Source organism: Neopsephotus bourkii, unplaced genomic scaffold, assembly GCF_033783945.1.
Source record: "Neopsephotus bourkii isolate Nb327-2 ecotype Australia unplaced genomic scaffold, CSIRO-AGI_Nbou_v1 NB_894, whole genome shotgun sequence".
NCBI classification, from domain to species: Eukaryota; Metazoa; Chordata; class Aves; order Psittaciformes; family Psittacidae; genus Neopsephotus; species Neopsephotus bourkii.
Genome location: NW_026901388.1, coordinates 3,771,001 through 3,790,400, shown reverse-complemented (window position 1 = coordinate 3,790,400; position 19,400 = coordinate 3,771,001). Strand labels below are relative to the sequence as shown.

Here is a 19,400-nt window from a genome sequence, read left to right as displayed (position 1 = left end):
CCCATACATACTGGATATAATTATACTACTGGACTTAATTCTGCTCCTTTTTGGTCCTGCAACCACCTAATATGCATAAGTTACAATGCATCTCTTTCCTCTTAGTTGCCACCTGACTAGCAATGTATTTATTTAACCTATTTCACTTTGTCTCATAAATGATGAATCTGCAGAAAATGTTCCTCATTTCTAAATTTTACTTGGTTTTTGAGACTTGTTATCACAAAGGAACACAATATAACATTCCCATCTATCAAATTCAGAATACACTGGCATCTTGGAAATGCTCATTCTGTCTGTTGTCACCTCAAGGCTACAAGTTGCTACTTGTTCTGTATTTATGCTTCATCATTATCTTCAGTGAGAACTGCTGGTGTGGAACATTTTTTTGAGAAACAGAGTCATCTTCTCTTATTTAAAGCTTTTAAATACACAGGAACAACTGCCATAAAATGTACAAGCATTTACAGTAAGTAACATACGTTAAGGTATTATTCATTTCTGCATACTTCATCCCACACAGATGTCTTCAGTATTGATCACAACCAGCTATAGTTGTGCCCAACCCTGATTTTAGTGTGACTTCATCTTGGACAATATATACATACATATATACCATCAGCAAAGTCAGAATGAATCCTAAGTGGAGGCAACCAAATGCCAAACAAGTCAAGGATACGCATGCCGAGATACAGAGACAAATAAAACAAATACTGAGAGACCATTCAACAATGGAAATGCTTTTCAAAAGACCGCATGTAATGTCAAAAAAAACTGGAGGTTTGCAAGATGTAATAGATTAATCTTTCTATTCTTACAAAGAAGCAAAAATTGTGCTTTTTAAAGTTCTCACCAGTATTCTGAAAGATGCATGTCATTAAAACCAAAAAAGTGCAGCAGAAATTATTCAGAGATTTTTAGAAATTACAAAGGGCCAACAGGAACTTTAATGCCTGACTGAAGAATGCTCTGAAATCACAAAGTGAGAAACAGTTCTTAAAATAAAGATGGTATCTTTTTATCCACTTCCTACTAGACAAAAGCTTGGTTTCCCATCAAAGCTTCCTACTGAATCTGTGAATCAACCTTCTAGCAGATGAGCTAGTCATCTTTTGTGACTCTCTGATAACAAAAAAAGCTGTGACCATAACCTCCTCCCATTTTTGTACTAGTCTAGCTTTACAATTCAGAAAACATTATTTCAATTTTAACTGAAATCAGAAAAATTCCTTTTGCACCCACAGGTATTTGATCTAAGGAGCTGCTGAAGTACCATGTGTTTTATTCTGCATTATGTACATGCTAACAATTCTCCAGCATGCATTATTTAACTATTACATTAATATAGTGTAAGATTTGCTGTTAGTAATTGTTCTTGGTATTAAATATGAATAAAACCGGTTACATAAACAAAAAAAAAATTAAATATGCCTCATAGAAAATTATCAAACACAGTAATTACAGACCAGTTAGGCCTGTGAATTTTCCCACCAGTAAAAATGATGTGGAATGTTTTTCTTTGTAAAAATATATTTGTCAGTTCAGATCCTGTGTGTACTGATGTTTTAGAAGTTGACCAGGATTTGCCTCATAATTTCCAAAGCCAGGAAGGGAAGTAATAATTCTGACTTCCTGCACAATGTAGGACACGCAATAATTCTTCTATTGAGCAAATAACTTGTGGTTCAATTACAGTTTATAGTTCAGAAAGGCATCCAATCTTGATTTCAACCGATAGCAAATCTACTGTCTTTTTATATTCTACTACATTCAGTGTCTATAATAGTTTTGTCTAGAGGAGATTTCCAGTTGATGCATCTTCCTACATCTCTCTGTACTTTACCTACTACTTTTTTGATGAGAAAATAAACATGAGCCAGCAGTGTGCACTCTCAGCCCAGAAAGCCAACCATAATCCTGGGCTGCATCAAAAGGAGCATGACCAGCAGGTTGAAGGAGGTGATCCTGCCTATCTACTCTGCTCCTGTGAGACCTTACTTGGAGTACTATGTACAGTTCTGGTGTCCTCAACATAAAAGGGACATGGATCTGTTGGAACAAGTCCAGAGGAGGGCCACGAGAATGATCAGGAGACTGGAGCACCTCCCATATGAAGACAGGCTGAGAAAGTTGGGGCTGTTGAGCCTGGAGAAGAGAAGGCTGCGTGGAGACCTCATAGCAGCCTTCCAGTATCTGAACGGGGCCTATAGGGATGCTGGTGAGGGACTATTCATTAGGGACTGTAGTGATAGGACAAGGGGTAATGGGTTCAAACTTAAGCAGGGGAAGTTTAGATTGGATATAAGGAAAAAGTTCTTTCCTGTTAGGGTGGTGAGGCACTGGAATAGGTTGCTCAGGGAGGTTGTGAATGCTCCATCCCTGACAGTGTTCAAGGCCAGGTTGGACAGAGCCCTGGGTGACACGTTTAGTGTGAGGTGTCCCTGCCCATGGCAGGGGGGTTGGAACTGGATGATCTTAAGATCCTTTCCAACTCTAACTATTCTATGATTCTATGATTCTGCTTTTCACTACACAACAGAGAAGGAGTCATTTTCCTATATATTCTCTGAGCTTGCACTAAGATTACAGCTGAAGAAAATGTCTGCATCAAGCCACTTCAGGAGATGCATTTCCCGATTTGCAGGATTTTTTCTGCTGAGGCTACTGCATGTTGGATACTAACCATTACTGGTTATTCACAGTAATGGAATGAGAGACTTCCACTATGCTGGGTTGGATTTGGAGAATCCATCTTTGTAGAACTTCTGAATTTATACTAGATTTTATGAACTGTCCGAATCTTTATTTTATCTGGATATCTTCTCCTCCACATTTATTTCACTGTCCTCACATGGAAAGAGAGAAGAGTGGTCCCTGCAGTTTTTTTGCAAACATTGACTTAAAGGAGGTACACACTTTTGTCAAATTTGAAAATGGCTTGGGGAGAAGAGGGTCGAAGGAGTGGCAGGAATTAAGAAATAAATTAGCATACAGAAAATATCATTCCTACACAACCCCCCTAAAAGTGAGGAGTCCACTGTTCACACAAGCTATTCTGTTGTGTTTTCTGTACTTGAATGGCAGAGCTACACAGAGGTTATGATCCATAACATTATATCCATAAAGTCTCTTCTGAGGGAATTCTGTGAGCCACCCCACTTCCCTCCTTTCCCCCCCATCCCCCCATAATTTGGCTATGTGCTCAAATAAATACATGCCATTAGAGAGAACTCAGTCAGTCCTGTGGTACCTCTAGCTCTTTCCTTGCCTTCCAGATGGTTGTTACTCTCTAGGCTATAAACTGGGAATTCAGACAACACTTGGGGCTATGGGTACACTGAACTTACACATTTTTACAGACATAGCAGAACACAAGGAGGAAAGAGGTGGGAAACTTGGCTGAAATTCATTAAGTGTCCTAAAGAATTAGGGTTAAGATGAGCAGGAGGCATTTAGTTTCACATGGATTTTTAAGGGAAAAAAAGAATGAATGGGAAAATGGGCACTTGTCTTTCCAAATCACATTGTGATTCCACAGAGAAGGAACTGATCCTTCATGCCTTCTCAGCTCAGCAGGACAGCTGTGTAGGGAGATACTGCAGGCACAAGCCTCAGTCCACAGCTGGACTGAAGTTATTAAATTTATCCATTTCAGAGTGATACAAGCTTTAAAAACAATTTGAAGTATTTTTAGCTCTTAAAAGCCCTAGAACCTGCTTTGGTTCAGACTTGGATAATTCAAAACTGGCTAAATGGAATTGTGCCATATTAACAATAACACAAAAATTTAATTGTTTGGGTTGAGAAGTATTATGATAAATTTCAGCTTAACTGTTAATAACTTCTTTGGAAATATCGAAAACATAGACTAAGACTGGAAGTGTTTTCCTTCAGAGTGTTGCTATCACAACGCTGTAATACAGGCATACACACAGTGAAATAGGCTTGGTAGGTAAGCAGATCATTCTAACTTTTGTTTTAATGTCATCGTATTTCTATAGCTCTTTAGCAGATGTCTACGTACTTTTTTTCTACTGAGTCTTGGTTTCCATAGCTTCTACTGGATCAAAGCTTTTCTGGCAATGACAAAACCAGCCCTGGTATATCTCCCACCCTCTTCTGAACATCAGTGACTTTTCTTTTAATGGAAAACTAATTTCAAACGTACATCTATTTCATGAAAAGCCTCATGAAAAAATAAGTAATTTAAAACTTGTGTGCTAATATCATCCATATTATGAGGACAGAGAAAAATTACGATCCATTAATCCAGGAAGCTGTAGAGAAGAAAGAATAGTTTCAAAGGCTGTGAATTACATAAAAGCTTGCAAAAACCATAAATACAACGCAAATCTTAATTCAGGGAGAACAAAACAACCATATAAGCAGTCACAATAAAATCACTTTGCTTTCAAATGAATTAACAACTTTAAACCAGGATGTTAAATAGTATCTGCTCTATAACCTGTTTTTTCAAATTAACCAGATAATGGAATTTCCTCTGAGACTATGTGACTGGAACTGTTAAGGACTGGACATCCATTAGAAATCACCGAACTTCAGACATTCAAATACTTCATATATCTGCAATAAAGCAGCTGCTCTGAGGGAAATTTAAGTCTGAACATAAAGATTTGTGAGCTATGTAACATATTTCATCCAATATTCAAGCTTTGTACTGACTGTTCCTAAAAGATATTCCTAAAGCATACTAAAAGCTTGTAGTATGCTTTCAGTGGCTTAGAGGCAGTAATTCCCTACTGTTATCACTATTAGTAGATATGGGTCTATTAATCCCTTGTTTACTGAGACAAAACCCATCTTCAAAAGCTTCACATTTATCCTACCAGTGGGGTTCCTCCCCAAACCACTTCATTACCCACAACACAGTTCAGCTGTGCTGAGTTTCTGGTGAACATTGATATTGATGTTGCTCCTTCTAGCACACCAGCAAGCTAGAAAAGGAGTGATGTTGTTGTAGCCTTTGGGGACCTTTGCCAGGACTTTTGGAGGTGATCATCTGATGAAGAAGTGTGCTGTAGGAGCAACTCCAGTATCTTTTCAACTGAGTTAGACAGCTGAGCATCAGGCACAGGGAAAACTACCAGACAAGATGGCAAGAAGAAGGTGAAATGGGGATAGAGGTACAGAAGAAATTGCTTTAGGGCCTCTACCTGATAACCTTAGAGTATCTCTTTCAACATGATCCTTCCTCACAAGGACTAGCAATGTCACTGCTTTGGCAGCAGCCTGGCTCACGTGTTAGGTAGAAAGTTAGACAGTTGTTTGTTCTGTCATTTAAATACAACTACCATAAACACAGCAGGCTTGTGGGGTTTTTTCCAAACAATTCAGCTGCAAACCAGAGGCAACTCAGGGAGCATGTGGGCTACAGAAGCTGAGGCAGCGCTGCTGGGATGAGATGGAGAAAGAAAAGCCACCCCAGCAGAGGAGACTAGTTAGCACCAGGCACAGTGGTTTGCCACCTGCTCCACTTTCTCATGTACATATGCGCTCCCCACAACTGTATGATAGAATGAAAACTGACTCACACTGAACAGCACTGCCTAGGGGAGGACACCACCCAAACTGTGCCAACAAACTTAACTTTTTTTTAAACATTTAGTTGCATTTTCTACTCAAAGATGAAAAAAATGAGAAAACAGGTCCATGTTTGTAAGGCTCTATGTGGAAAGCAAGTGAGGGAAAACTGAAGGCAAGTTCAGAACCGTTCATGGGCACAAAGGCTTCCCTTTGCCAGAGGGTGAGCTTGGACACCTCAGCACACAGCAGGAGGCATGGCTTAATGATGTCTTTCTGTGCCACCTAGTAACTGAGGTTACTGGTTTCTCAAAGTGAGTTGGCAGAGCTGCTGAAAGGAAAAGAGCCAACACTTCCACCTCAGAAAGTCTCACACAAGCAGCACATGGGATGTGAAAGGAGAAGAGCCTGCTCCCAAAATTCAAACAGGTAGTGCAGCCCACAGATGGCCTTGCTGTCCAGCTCAGGTCCTAGAAGAGGGATGGAAGAATTTACACAGCTGGGCCACTGAGTGCAAAGCTTCAGCACAAATCATTTAGGAAAAGGACACCCTGCTCAAATAACCCCAGTGAGCATCAGCCCTTAGTGGAGTGGTGCTACCTTACCAGAACATGAAAGTGACCCAATACAACAACTAACCATGCAACTGCCTACTAGCTTAAGAGATTTACTGTTACTTCTTCAAATAACATATGCAGAAGAACATAAATCGTTTTATAAGCATAGCTTCATACCCATCTTAACTTAGAGGTAACTTGGTCTGTGATCTAGGAACCTAAGGACAGACTGCAGCCAAAAACTCCAGGTTTTATTCCAAGCTCTGGCTATCTGGGGGACGTATGCAATTCATCTTACTTTTCTGTTAGGGAATTTTTCCACCTCTGAAAGGGAATGATGATACTTTTTAGTCACACTGGGACAGTCTGCTAGGTTCAGTGATGCATGCAGAGGATAAAGAGGTTTTCCACTTTACTCAGCTGGCAGCGAAATGGCTTGAAAAAAAAAGCAAGAGTGATTGATACCTAAATTAAGAGATTCTGCAGTAGAAACGTCAAGCAAAGAGAATATTCTCTTTTTTTTAGCAAAGATTGCGTTAAGGCAGAAACACAAGCTATGATTCCCATTTGTTTTTAACGAGAAAATAAAATAGCAAGACATGGGAAAGAAGATAATGCAATAATGAACAATAAGCCTTGGGAAATGTGGGGAAAATGCTTAATTTCAAAATCGAAGCTGTATAACATAGCTGATATTAAATTGTTCATAAACTGTACCTGATTGTCTCAGTTTTTATCAGTAAATTCCATACTTTAGCTAAACGAACATAAAGAAAGAGATTAAGTACATGCACTCTGAGTTTTTAGAGAAACCCAGGTAGGCTGCCTCGTGCACAGACAAGGACTAACTCCCTCTGGAGTGTGATTGTTTGAGGTTAGTTAAGACTGCCTTTTGTACTGTCTCTGAGGAATGTGGGATGATTCATTTGGGGATGTTGATACATTGAGCTAAAAACATAAAGAGCTACATAAGTGCCAAATATTTATCATCACAATTTCTGGGCATGCCAGATTATGAAAACAAATGCTGGCAAGCCGACCTCAGGAAGACAGTAAAGACAAGCTTGTAATGCCAAGAGAAGCTTGTTATTTATAATCCACATCTAATATCACAGATAAGTGATTAGAATCTGGTAGGAGCAGAGAGGTTGATGTCTGTCTATCCCTTTTCTTGTCCTTGTTTTCAGGCTCTTGCTCAATGATCACAGCATGCAGATCTGTGCCCTTTAAACAATGGAAAAAGAAAATTAAAGCATCACTTCTCCAAAGCCATCCTCTGCACATCCACACAGGACAGCCCGTGATGGACAGGGACTCTGTATTCAAGTGTTAGTGTGGAAATCAGATACACTTAAGAAGATACTTGGTGTGCATGAGGGAGTGGAGTGATCCAGCTCTCTCTGACCACAAGCAGAGCTTCTGTTAGTGGAGAGGTGTGCCAGTCCCATGCAAATGAGCTGCCTGAGGGGATGCAAAAGTGGGAAGGCTCTGTTGCGAGGGCGACTGCACACCGAGTTCAGTCAAAGCAGAATCAGCAGGAGAGTCTATCATGGTACATCAGCACTTCTAAATCTTTGTCACTTCTCTCTGTCCTTCTCACCCCGACTTTTCAACACATCCAAGAAAGAGGCACCTCTGGCTGTTCTTACGGTAACACGTGGCTATTTAGGGGCAGGAGACAGGAGGTGGCAATCCACCAACATTATGTCATGCGACGGCGACTGATTTTTATGTTTAAAGCTTATGCTCGGCATCAGGATACAGTCCACACATTGTCAGGAGCGCCAAGGTTCCCCTTTCCCCACTAACAAGAACCACCTGTGGCCAGGTCCAGCCCAACCAGACTGCCAGAGAGCTCACTGGCCACAGGTTCACGGCTGCAGCAAAACACAGCTCTGAAACCACGGGCAGAAACCCTCTTTTTTCAAAAGGTGATTGTATGTCTCTTGGCTGACATCCCTGTCAAGTCCAGGGGAAGACAGGAGGATGCAAATCACCCGAGGTGCAACAGCAGTAAAATAAAGTTGGGCCTGCTTCTTCCAAGGCTAAATCTGGCACTCTGCTCAGGGTGGCTGTCATGGTGAATGCCAACAGCTTCACTGTAGGGACGGAGTCACCACTGCCAAGGCTGCCAGGGAGGCTGGGAAGGGCTGCTCTGCCAGAGTAATCGCTGCAGTTTACTTACTGGTGCATCTGTTGCTCTTTTCAGAGAATTTCAAACTTGGTGTAAATCCTGGCACAAACAGGAATTCGCTGAATTTAACAACTGCAGTGTGTAGCAAAAAGAGGTGGGTATTGGTAACTGTGTAAAGACCAGCAAGAGCTACAAATTCTCCCTAGTAAAGCTCTGTAAGTTTACACTGATTTTTGTGTTGTCACCACTGGACTTCCACCAAAACCTGAGCTAACCACTTTAAATCAATGTTGCATACAACTCTGCTATAAAGTGAACACAGCATGGACATTTATTACATGCCCGCTGATGAGTGCATCTCCAAGGAATCCCTCTGAATAAGCGTTGAAAGAGGTGAATTCATTTTGGGTGAATCTCTCAGTGGCAGACACTAAGCTAGAAATCTCACAACAGCGAGTAGTTTTGCAACGTTTCCAACATTTTCTTGATGCAACTGATCGGGAACTCCACCACTGGTTCTCCTGTCATATTTGGATATTCCAGACAGTGCTATCAGAATCATTAAAAATGTGAACTTCAAGCCAGTCAAAAATTATATTAACCATTTTCAGTGCTGAAAAAAAGTTCAATATGTAATGAAATTCTGATTCATTAAATAGGACTCTTTCTCAGTCATCTTGAGCAGTTTCTCATACAAACCGGACCAGCTTGTCCCAACGAAGAAAAATGAACTAAAATGAACTAAAGAATATGCAAAGTCTGCTAAGAACCAGTAGACCCTCCTCTGGGAAAGAAGAAACAAACTTATTAGAGAAGATTAGAAGATTTACTATGACTTTTCCTGCACTCCTTGGTTTATCTATATTTTCAGCTCTACCCTGTTCTTATTAATTCTGGTAACTGTCTGCTCACCAGCCACAGTTATAGGTGTGAATCATTTTGGACACCAGATACACATTATTATATAGCTAATAAAAAAGTGAAAACCACATGGACTCTGATGGTTCAGCTGATAGCAAATGAACTGTTTGCTGTCTAGTATGGAAACCCTTCCTAGCACAATATTGAGAAACTCTCTTTGTGATGCACCAAATCCTGGGACAAAACATCTTTGCAGAATCATGTAACTCAGGAGACAATCACAGAATCACAGAACGGCCGAGGTTGCAACAGTCCACAAAAGATAATCCCCTCCAACCTTTTTTGGGAAAGAGAGCCCAGATGAGCCCACCTGCCCTGGGCTACCTCAAAGTTTAGAAAGAGCTTACAATAACAGCAAGGATGATTACTGCCTTTTGTCAATGGGAGTCTGAACTTGCAAATCTAAGCAGTTAACAGAATCAGTCACTTGCTTTGCAAAATAGTTTTTAAACCATAATGAAACTGAAGTTCTAAGAAAGCTAAAGCCTTCTAAGAATTAACTGGCTTTTGACCAGCTTACAAGGAAACTCCAAAACCCTCAGAAATCCATACAGATGTAATATTTTGCCTCTCAGAGGTGAGACACCTTTGAGACAGGTGCCAAAGTTGTTCCACAGCAAGGACTAACTGGCTGCAGCTCCGGTAGAACAGGTTGGCAAGCTCTTGTCTCCAGTGGAGCTACAAAAGCAGCAGGAGATCAGTGCCTTGCCCTGCAGAGAGGCAAGACACCACCACCAAGATAACTGATCAGCTACAGCTTGCTGCTTTGGCAGTATCTGCTCTCCTGCTGAGATTTTATTAGCACACTTAGCCTTTAATTTAGCGAGAAAAAAATGACAGTTGGATGCCCCAGCCTGATCTTACAACTCCAGGAATAGTTTTGAAACTGTGCTTAAGCATTTATTACCCTGGATAAACTGAACATTTGGTCTATAAATTCTAAATCCAGATCAAAGCTTCCAGGGAAGTTCAAATGGATGACTTAGGGCTGGACTCACCTTAAATAAATCTGAAAACAAACTGAATATTCTGACGCTACCATCTACAGCAAATATCAATATAACACTCCCTCCAAAATTAAAAAAGTAATTTAAGCAAGTTTGTTACTAATCACTGTACAACCTATTTAGAAAGTCTGGCTTAAGGAGATTTATAGGCATTTTTCAGATGAAAATTTCCTATGGAAAAGACAGCCTTAGATTAGACTTCCCCACTCAGATTGCAACAAAGCAATCACTTGTGTAATTCCAAATTCCCATTCACTTAAAGATGTGAAATAACATCCCGCTTTGAAGTGTATGACACTCCCTGGACTCCTAGGTTTGCCTCACTTTATGAGGGTGATGCCTTCCTACAGATGAACAATTCATATTTAAATTATTTTGAACATTTCTTGCCTGCAAAGTACAAGCTATATGAGAAAGACCCAGAACTCTTAAGAAAGCACATAGATTTTAATTTACATCCGACTACTGGATCTTTAAATTAATATGCTTATAAGCATAGTTTTGGACAGGAACAACTTTAATGACTCAGGATAAACTTCATACCACTGCACTGATCCTATTTCTTCATTTTGGCAAGGCCTTATCATTGCCCCAATTACATCCTTTTGCCAAAATAAACACCATCAGGAAGAAAGGAGGCAGCAATCTGAAAAATGGCAAACCTATTATTGCATATTTTTTTTCAGGCTGTGACAGAATGTACAATATTTCTAAAATCATTTTAGCTCATGGACTTTTTTTATTAACTCAGGTGAAAAGAATTGTCTGGCAGAAATATGATAGCTTCCAAATTTTGTTTTAAATGGATACTTCTTGTTATTGTTTTCCCTTTGATTGATAAATCGCCAATTTTGCAATATGGCAGCAAGCTAACACAGAAGATCCCTATTTTAAATGATGTTATAAATGAGTGTGGACATTTTATTTGACAAGAGACCAGCTGAACCCTAACCAGTGTTAATTTATGCAACTAGGTAAGTCCTAACTGAAGGGTAAATTCAGCCTTACTTACACCAGTCCTCCTGAGCCATTTAGGACCACTCTTCCCAAGACAGTTAGAGCACTGCCTTGAAAGACTGATGCCCACTTCTCCACAGTGGGTTGGTCTAGAGAAGAAAAGCTGTCAGTGGCAGAGGCAGCTTCATGAAGCTCTGCTGCTAGCGTGCCCACCCCTGGCAACATCAGCTATACCTCAGACTTATCAGTACCCTATACATTTTTTAACCTGCAGATCCTAGTGTGCACTGGGTAGCATTTCAGTGTGTGTTTGTGTTTATGCCACCTCTATCTGCACCTCACAGAACCAGAAAGCCACAACAGTACATCTGAAACTTTGTAGAAGATTGATGCCTTCATATTTGCTAACAGCACTATGGCATACGCACAGGGCTATGTTATCACAGTATCCTTTTTTTTGGGGGGGGGGGGAGAAATACTGAATTTTGAGTTGAAGAGATCTTAAAAGGAAGGAGCATTACAAGGATGATGCAAATCTTAGCTGAGAGATTTGCTGAAAGATTAACTTGAGAACTTTACAGCTTGTTTGGGTATAGCTTAACTTCATGTAGTCTGAAAATTGATTTCAGACAACATACTTTTTATGGATCAGAAACAAACTGTACATTTCTTGTCAACTTCAGAAGTCAAACCCAGAAGGCCCAACATTAACAGCTTTTTAAAACACCAGCTTTACCCTCTGCAGAGAGAAATAATATCCACCAGCGGCCCAACAGGAGAGTTTCCACATCTGCCCTTACATCTCAGAAGAGCTTAACCTAGGGATAGAGTCCTCAAAACTTTACAGCTCATGTTTCAACTTCCCTTCATTTAGGGGAAAAAGGTCAGTTTGTAATAGCACTAAAGCTAACACATGCAAATACACGTACTTGCTGCATGTTTTCTTCATACAGTGGGTTTATTACAAGTAAGTAAGGAAAGTTCATACAACTAAGTATGGGAACAATCTGATGCTCTCTTCTTGCAAAAAGACATTAAACAGCATATTCTGGATGAGAATAAGAGGAGTATTTAGGGAATCAGATTTATTTCTCAGCATATATTTTACCCAAGCAAGCCATCCGCTGGTATTATTAATGAGAACTCTGCATATGTAGCTCTGCTTCAAACCAAGATGGTACATAACATAGCAAGGTATCAAATTTCTTCTAGGATGAAAAATACTAACATATTTTTTTCTGCATCATTCTAGTACATGTGTCTCATTCTTCTCCTCTAGCCACTGCTTATACACCAGTCCTACTCTAATGAATAAAAATCATTAGTGGCTTTTCCTCACACCCAAATTTGCATTTCCAAGCACTGATAAAACCTGTCTTGATGTTCTTCAAATATGTCTCCTTGAAAGCAGATAAAAGTAAATCCACAGCAGAAAGAATTGTGATTAAAGAAACAAGGAAGATGTATTTACTATGCCTTCTGTTGTCGTTTGTGTTTTGGGTATTCAAACATAATTTCCTATGTAATTTAGAAGGCTAGTCCCTCACATGTTGTCTTGTGTAAAAGGCATAGTACTCAACAGTACCAATTCAGGAGAAAATCTGCCAGAAGATAACATCTTCTGCTTACAAAAAGGCCAATACATACTCCAAAGTCCAACACATTGACCTTTTTTTTTTTTTAATCCAAACTGAAGGTGCCTTTTCTTTCTTCAGTGAAGCAAGGGAAAATTACTTGCAATTGGATTTTTTAATTTCAAAAATTAGTGACTAAGGTAAAGTGGCATATTTGTACTGAATGAGATTTTATCATACAATGTAGCACTACACTACTAGAAAAAAATAATTAAATAGAGAAAATAAGGTTGAGACTAAATTAAGTGGAAATTAAAGTAAATAAAATAATTTTAAATAAGAAAATGTTAAAAAGACAAAAGGGACTTTTGCAAATGACGCATATAAAGGGAGTTTCACATATTCCAGCAAAATGGCACGAAACACGTACTTCCTCTCCTTGAGAAAACGTTATTGCTATCTGATGATAAAAAGGTGATAAAAACCTGTGAGACTATATCCCATAGCTAAATAGTTCAGATTTCTGAAACCATGTTTTCTTTCATAATACAAGGAGAAAGCAACATAATGACTTTAGGTAACTTGCGAGCGTTTTAGTTACTCGGCACCAGAAATCAGCCATTCTCCCACACTGACCTGTAGGTGGCACAAAAGAACCTAAACTAACCAGATCCTTTCCCGATTTTATAGGTAATGTTATGCTCTCCCATTGAGGCTCCAAGTCAGCAATTCCAACATAGCAAAACACACATCTATTAGCCTGTATTTTAAATAAAATGTCAAAATAAGTATTAAAATGACGGTTACTGTAACCAGGCAGGTAATTTTTTACCGCTTTCAATGGTGCACTGAAATGTAAATCGTGAATTGACTCTCCACAGTACATCTAATATCCTTTCACCTTCAGCTTATAATACTTAAAAGAAACAACAGGTTTATTGAAATAAAGTTCAGGTTTACAATTAATTTAACATAGGGATTACTACAGGACTAAAACTATATACCATAAAAACCAATTTTCAATCATAATTCAGCAGAAAGAAAAAGTAGTAATGAGAAAAATACATCCATTATTTCATCATATTTTAGATTACAGTATGAAAAAAATTAGAGTCAGTGAAATCACATCCAATCAATATTTACTGCAGCACTAACTAGAAATGCTGCTTTTCGACTTAAGCAATATAGCTATTAGTATGAACCTAAGACTGGCATATTCTGCAGGACCAGAAAGAAATTTTATATTAACAGTCTAATGTAATGTACACCATGTGAAGTATACCAGCAGCCCTCAATATCTGCACATAATGATGGCACCACACATGCATTTTTCCCCAGTTAAAACACTATGACCTAGGAGCATTTCCTTTTGTCTGCCAAAAAATGTGCACGTGTACACTGCCCTTGTGTCAATACCACCACCTACTTCCTTTATCTCCTGTCTTAGTCAAAGTAGTCTCACTCACATCTGAGTTTCACTCTGACCAAAACCAAAATCCGTTTCACTCCTGAACTGTCCCAACTCTCTGCATACAGTAGCCCAAGTGAGATTTCCACCACTCTATCATTCAAAACCATTCAGTCAGAAATGCTTCAACTCTCTAAAACTGAACATGAATTTATGCATAAAATTTGTCAGAGCATCATGTGCAAGATCATTTGCATCAACATGTGATGACATAGCACTGTATCATGTGCCCACAACTAAACAGGAAAGGAATTTCTCTCACCTGGCATAGAAATCTTTTGGTGGAACAACCTCCTGAAAGAACTGTAGCTGGTACAGGTAAAGTCCAATCAAGTGCCCCGCACTGAATATGGCCATTAATACACACAGACAGCTGAATATCAGCGGATCAAATGCTTGGCAACAGGACCACCATGTGCACAGGCCCAAAAATACAAAGAAATACACAGCTGAGGTCAAAGATGGCACCATCATTCCTGTAAAAATAAAAATATGGAGGGTTGGAAAAGTGTGGGAAATATCTGCATTTGTTAAACGTTAAATCTGACACATATATAAAACAATTTAGTCCAATGAGCATCTATGGCAATTATTACAATTAACTCTTAAGACTGCTATTAGCTTTGAAACTAGAAGAAAAGGATCTCCTCTTTTTTTCATTCAATGCACTTATGCTATACCTTAACACTTAGTACACAACTACTCTCCAGAACTTCCTTTGAGATGAAATCTTCTTTTGTAAAGATGTCTCTCAAAGCATGGAGAAAACAAAGACGGCTGCAAGGCCACTCAGCAGTGCCTGAGAGCACTGGCGTATAAAACTTCAAAATGAAATTGAAGTATGAGATGCTAAAATGGCAGGAAGGAACAGTGAAAAAACCTCTCATATAAATCTTGAGATATCTTGAGTTACTAATACTAAAAAAATCCTGATGTATATACTGACAAGAGACCTACATAAAATCCAGAGAACGGTCAGCAAATGTTTGCTTTTTTAACTCTCAGAAATTTGTAATTTACATACGGCAAAGACTCTGCTGTCTTACATACGTATACTGGTTTTGCTCTTCACATGAAGTGGAGTATTTCACTTGTGAAACTACGTGACTGGTGAAGCAGACCCGATGCTCAGTGGGTAGCCTACAAAAATCAGTGAGGAAGCAGGAAAGACACACTTGTCTAAGAGTGGCAACCATGACAAAATGACAAGAGAGCTTACATCCAAGCACAGCAGCCCAGCGGAGTCTCTACAGTAACAGCACTGAAGCTAATAGGGATGCCTGCCTCAATTTAAGTTTTTTACTAGTGTATATTTAGGAGCCACCTTCCTCAAGCCAGACCTGCAGGCTCCTGGTGGTCTGTGGCTCTGATATGCCCACTGACCCCACAGCTGGGCCAGCCACTCCGTCAGAAGGACTTGCACCTTGCCAGGTGCTAGGTTGCCATGCTTTCTGGGGACAGCGCCCTGAATGTCAGTCCCCAGCTGGGATTAGTCCAGGCACTGTAAGGATTCATCCACAGTAATTTCACCTGAGCTTCACCATCACATATTTCCCACTGTACTTTAAACCAAGTCTTTAGTCTAGGGTGTTCTGTCTCTGCTTCAGCATGTAATGTGTTGGCATTACCATAGGCTCACAGATTTAAAACATGACAGGACAGCAGGGACAATTATTCTGACTCTCTTCATGATGGTGGCTGTAAGACTTCTGCTGGAAAGAAATTTCTGCCTCAAGCCTGTAACTACTTCCTTTCTTTTTTCAAAAAGATACTTTTGTCTTTATTGAAGCACTTCAGGAGAAGAATCCACTATATCCATATATAAATTGTTTATTATGGCAGATTACTCTGGTTGTGAAAAAGTCAAAATGTATTTCTGGTCTGAAGTTGCAGGGGTTTATCACTTAACTATTGGCTCATAACTCCTATTAGATGAGAAGTCTGTTAAAAAAATTGAGGCACTTTGTACTTTGTCAGTAGTTTAAGGCTGCAGTCAAATCACCCTTCATCATCTTCCTTCTTGGCACAGTAAGTAAGGAAGTATTTAACTAATTAAGCTCATGGTCTCCCTCAGGAATACAGCCTTCCCAGACCTCAAGTCCTTTTTGTAACTCTGCTCTGAATACCTCCTGGCTCTCAGCATGTGTTGGAGTTCCACAGACAAACTGCCCATTAGCTCTCAGAAGAAGCTGCCCTTGTCTACTGCTGTGTGATCCTTCTGCTTCATCCTCCCTAGGTGATGTTCACCCATGCAACTTCAGAATGGCAACAGGCTTTTCATAATGCTTTTAATGGCATCTCTCTTCCCTGATCTTCAGCCCCGTGGTTATCCACATAACCTATTTTCATCCCTTTGTAGATTTGTTACCTTTCATTTGGCTACATGTAAGGTTGTCAGATAATCTCACCTGTCTTAATAAAAGGCCACATCTGACCAGTCCTTGTCATTTAATATCACTTTTTTAACTATTGTTTTATACTTTATATACTAGTATTCTTACACATTAAGTATATACCATTGTACATATACTTTATATGTAATGACTCCATTAAAACATGTGATTAGACAGATAAATGCTAATTTACAATTATTGCTCCAATCATGAATTCATTAATTACAACCTACAGTGATTTTGTACACTTCCATTCTGGCTGTAGCTGACTATGTGGTACTAAATCAAACATCTTATAAAAAGGTTGGCTATATCATATGAAAACAGATACTTTTGCTAACCACATCAGAAAACAGCATGAAGTCTGCTTACCTGCTTATCACTCTTTTCACACACTACACAGTCAACCTATTTTTCTATTTTCCTTTTTGTTTTTTAGAGCTATGTAAATATAGTTCCTTTTTACATCAGATAGTGTCAGAATTCACATTACAGTATATAAATATATGGTCACTTACAATATGTGACCATTCACCATTTCGCTATAACAGCAGCTGTGAAAGTCGTATACAGCATGATAGGGCCACAAAGTATTTGTAAAAAATATTAAACAACTCAGCATATTCCAATGCCTGCCAAAATTTTAATTTAAATAAAATCAGCAGCAATTTATTTTCCCTTAAAGATTTCCATTGTTACTCCCGCAGGTGCCAGAGTGCTGAAAACTGATTTGTTAAATGCATAATCTAATGAGGTCTGGAGGAAATTTTTCAATTGCACCAACCTGCTGAACCAAGTAAAATTGTAACAACAACTTTTCCAGTGGTGATGATCATGTGGCCAATAAACTCCCTCAGTTTGGATGCTATGAAAGCAATTCTACGCAGCATTTTTAATTTCATGGTTTCCTCAAATTCTGCTTCACCACAGTCTTCATCATCCAGATCTTCTTCATACATCAAAGCATCATCTGGCTCTAACTTTTCTCTTACAGCCTAAAGGAGGAGGGGGGGGAAGAAAAAGAGAATGCAAAAGAGAGAGATTTTTTTGAATTAAAAACCATTGATATATTATTTAGCAATAAATTATTGTAATTTTTTACTATGTGCAAGTAACAAGAGTTAAAGAAGGTGTACTAAATCTAGAGCTGTACATTGATGGCTCCCATTTCAGAATAAGGGCTGTCTCTGAGAAAGGCTGCAATCCTCCTACAATAGACTGCTTGTTCATTTTTATATGAAATTTGGTTTCCTCAGCATTCTTTCCATCTTGCTACCTATTATCTGCTAAATTCCTCTTTGCCTTAACAGCTTCAGGTATAAGATCCAGTCACTAAACACAAGTGCCTTCCAGGTTCATGTTCCTCAACAAATCTCACTTTTCAAACCCTTCCCCATAAACCCTATCTCAGACTTCGAATGCAAACCCTAAAATTGAGCAAGTAGCAGTGATCTGAGTCATGGCAGCAAGGACTGAAATAAATGGATAGATAGTTCATTGGTGACTGAAGGGCAATTTGGGAGAGAAAAAAATACACTAAGCAGAGGCTCGGGTAAAGAATGAGAAATGGTGAGATTAGCTGATGGTGAAAGAAAAGGAGAAAAAGTGAGCAAGAGAGAAGTAGCGAAAGCTTGAGTGATCTGCAACAATTTAGCAAGAGAAATGAGACCAGTGGCTTAGAACTACACAATGGAAAAGGGAAAAGAAGGAAACGTGTAAAGGCCCCTCATACTTGAGTGGTTTGTTAGGATTTGGCAGTGGCCTTCACCATCAAGGCTCCATAGTATCTTGGAGACCAGAAGACATACACAGCTATTGAGTGATGCAGACTAAATCATCAACCCATGGTGAGAACCTGCAGGATTAGCAAGAGGCCCACCCAAAGATACAATTTATGGAAAAATTAGTCATTCACAGACAAGTAAGGGCATATTAAAAAAAAAACAAAATAATAGTTTTGAGCTAGGTTCTCACTTGGTGTAATACAGAATAGCTTCTTTGGCACTAATCTGAACTTGTATTAGCTAATGTCAGTTCTGGCCAAGCAGTATCTCTGCATGTGAAAGTAAGAAAGAGAGACTATTGGTATATTGGTATTTTTTACCAGAATGGCACTTTTGTATTTATTGGTGACATTTGGCAGCAAAATTTTCCACATCAACAGATAAGACTGCAGTAGGAACAGCTGAACTCTCGGGCTACTTAACCAGAATCTTCAGTACCACTTTGTTATGTGGATTCCCAAAGGAACAAAATCCCCTGTGGACTCCTTCATTTCACCTCTGAGCCTGGTGCCAACTTTCTCCTCTTATTTTGAAGCATTAACAATGTTGTGAATGCCTAGAACAAGCCTGTCTATTCTCCAGTGTATCTGTTTTACAGACAATGAAATACAGATTAAATACAGTAGGGCTGATCTGGGAAATCTACCTTTCTCTTAGACATATCCATCTATTTCACTAGCTATACTCATTATAAATGTCATTTCAATTGTTTTGTTATTGTCACCATTCACTTATACAGCTCTCAGCATATGAATTGTTAGGTCTTTCTGCAAAATAATGGAAAGGAGATGGCAGCCCAAACATGCAGTCATCACAGTTCAAGCCATGCAGCACAAAGAGGCATTCTGTTCATCACTGCTGCTCCTATCTGAGCTCCTATCTAAACAGGAGCTACTTAAATATTCAGAAACAATGCTGACAGTAGACTCAACAATACATTACGCACACTCTTCTGTCACAGCTGTTTCAGTGAGAAAGCTATATAAACGGCAAAAGTTATGACCATTTCTGCTTGTGCTGTAATTACTAGATGAAGCAGCTCCTCATCTAGTCCTTTTAGGCCC

At 39.2% G+C, this 19,400-nt stretch overlaps 1 protein-coding gene across 1 annotated transcript in view; it reads right to left on the bottom strand.

Annotated features, from left to right (window-relative positions):
• The window catches only part of LOC133214517 (piezo-type mechanosensitive ion channel component 2-like), a 234,233-nt gene that overhangs the window by 39,289 nt on the left and 175,544 nt on the right, over positions 1–19,400 (bottom strand). The window contains exons 7-8 of the mRNA XM_061357455.1: positions 17,337–17,547; positions 14,422–14,635 (exon numbers count right to left, since the gene is read on the bottom strand). Coding sequence (XP_061213439.1) covers positions 14,422–14,635; positions 17,337–17,547 — 425 coding nt within the window. The remainder of the gene's footprint in view (positions 1–14,421; positions 14,636–17,336; positions 17,548–19,400) is intronic.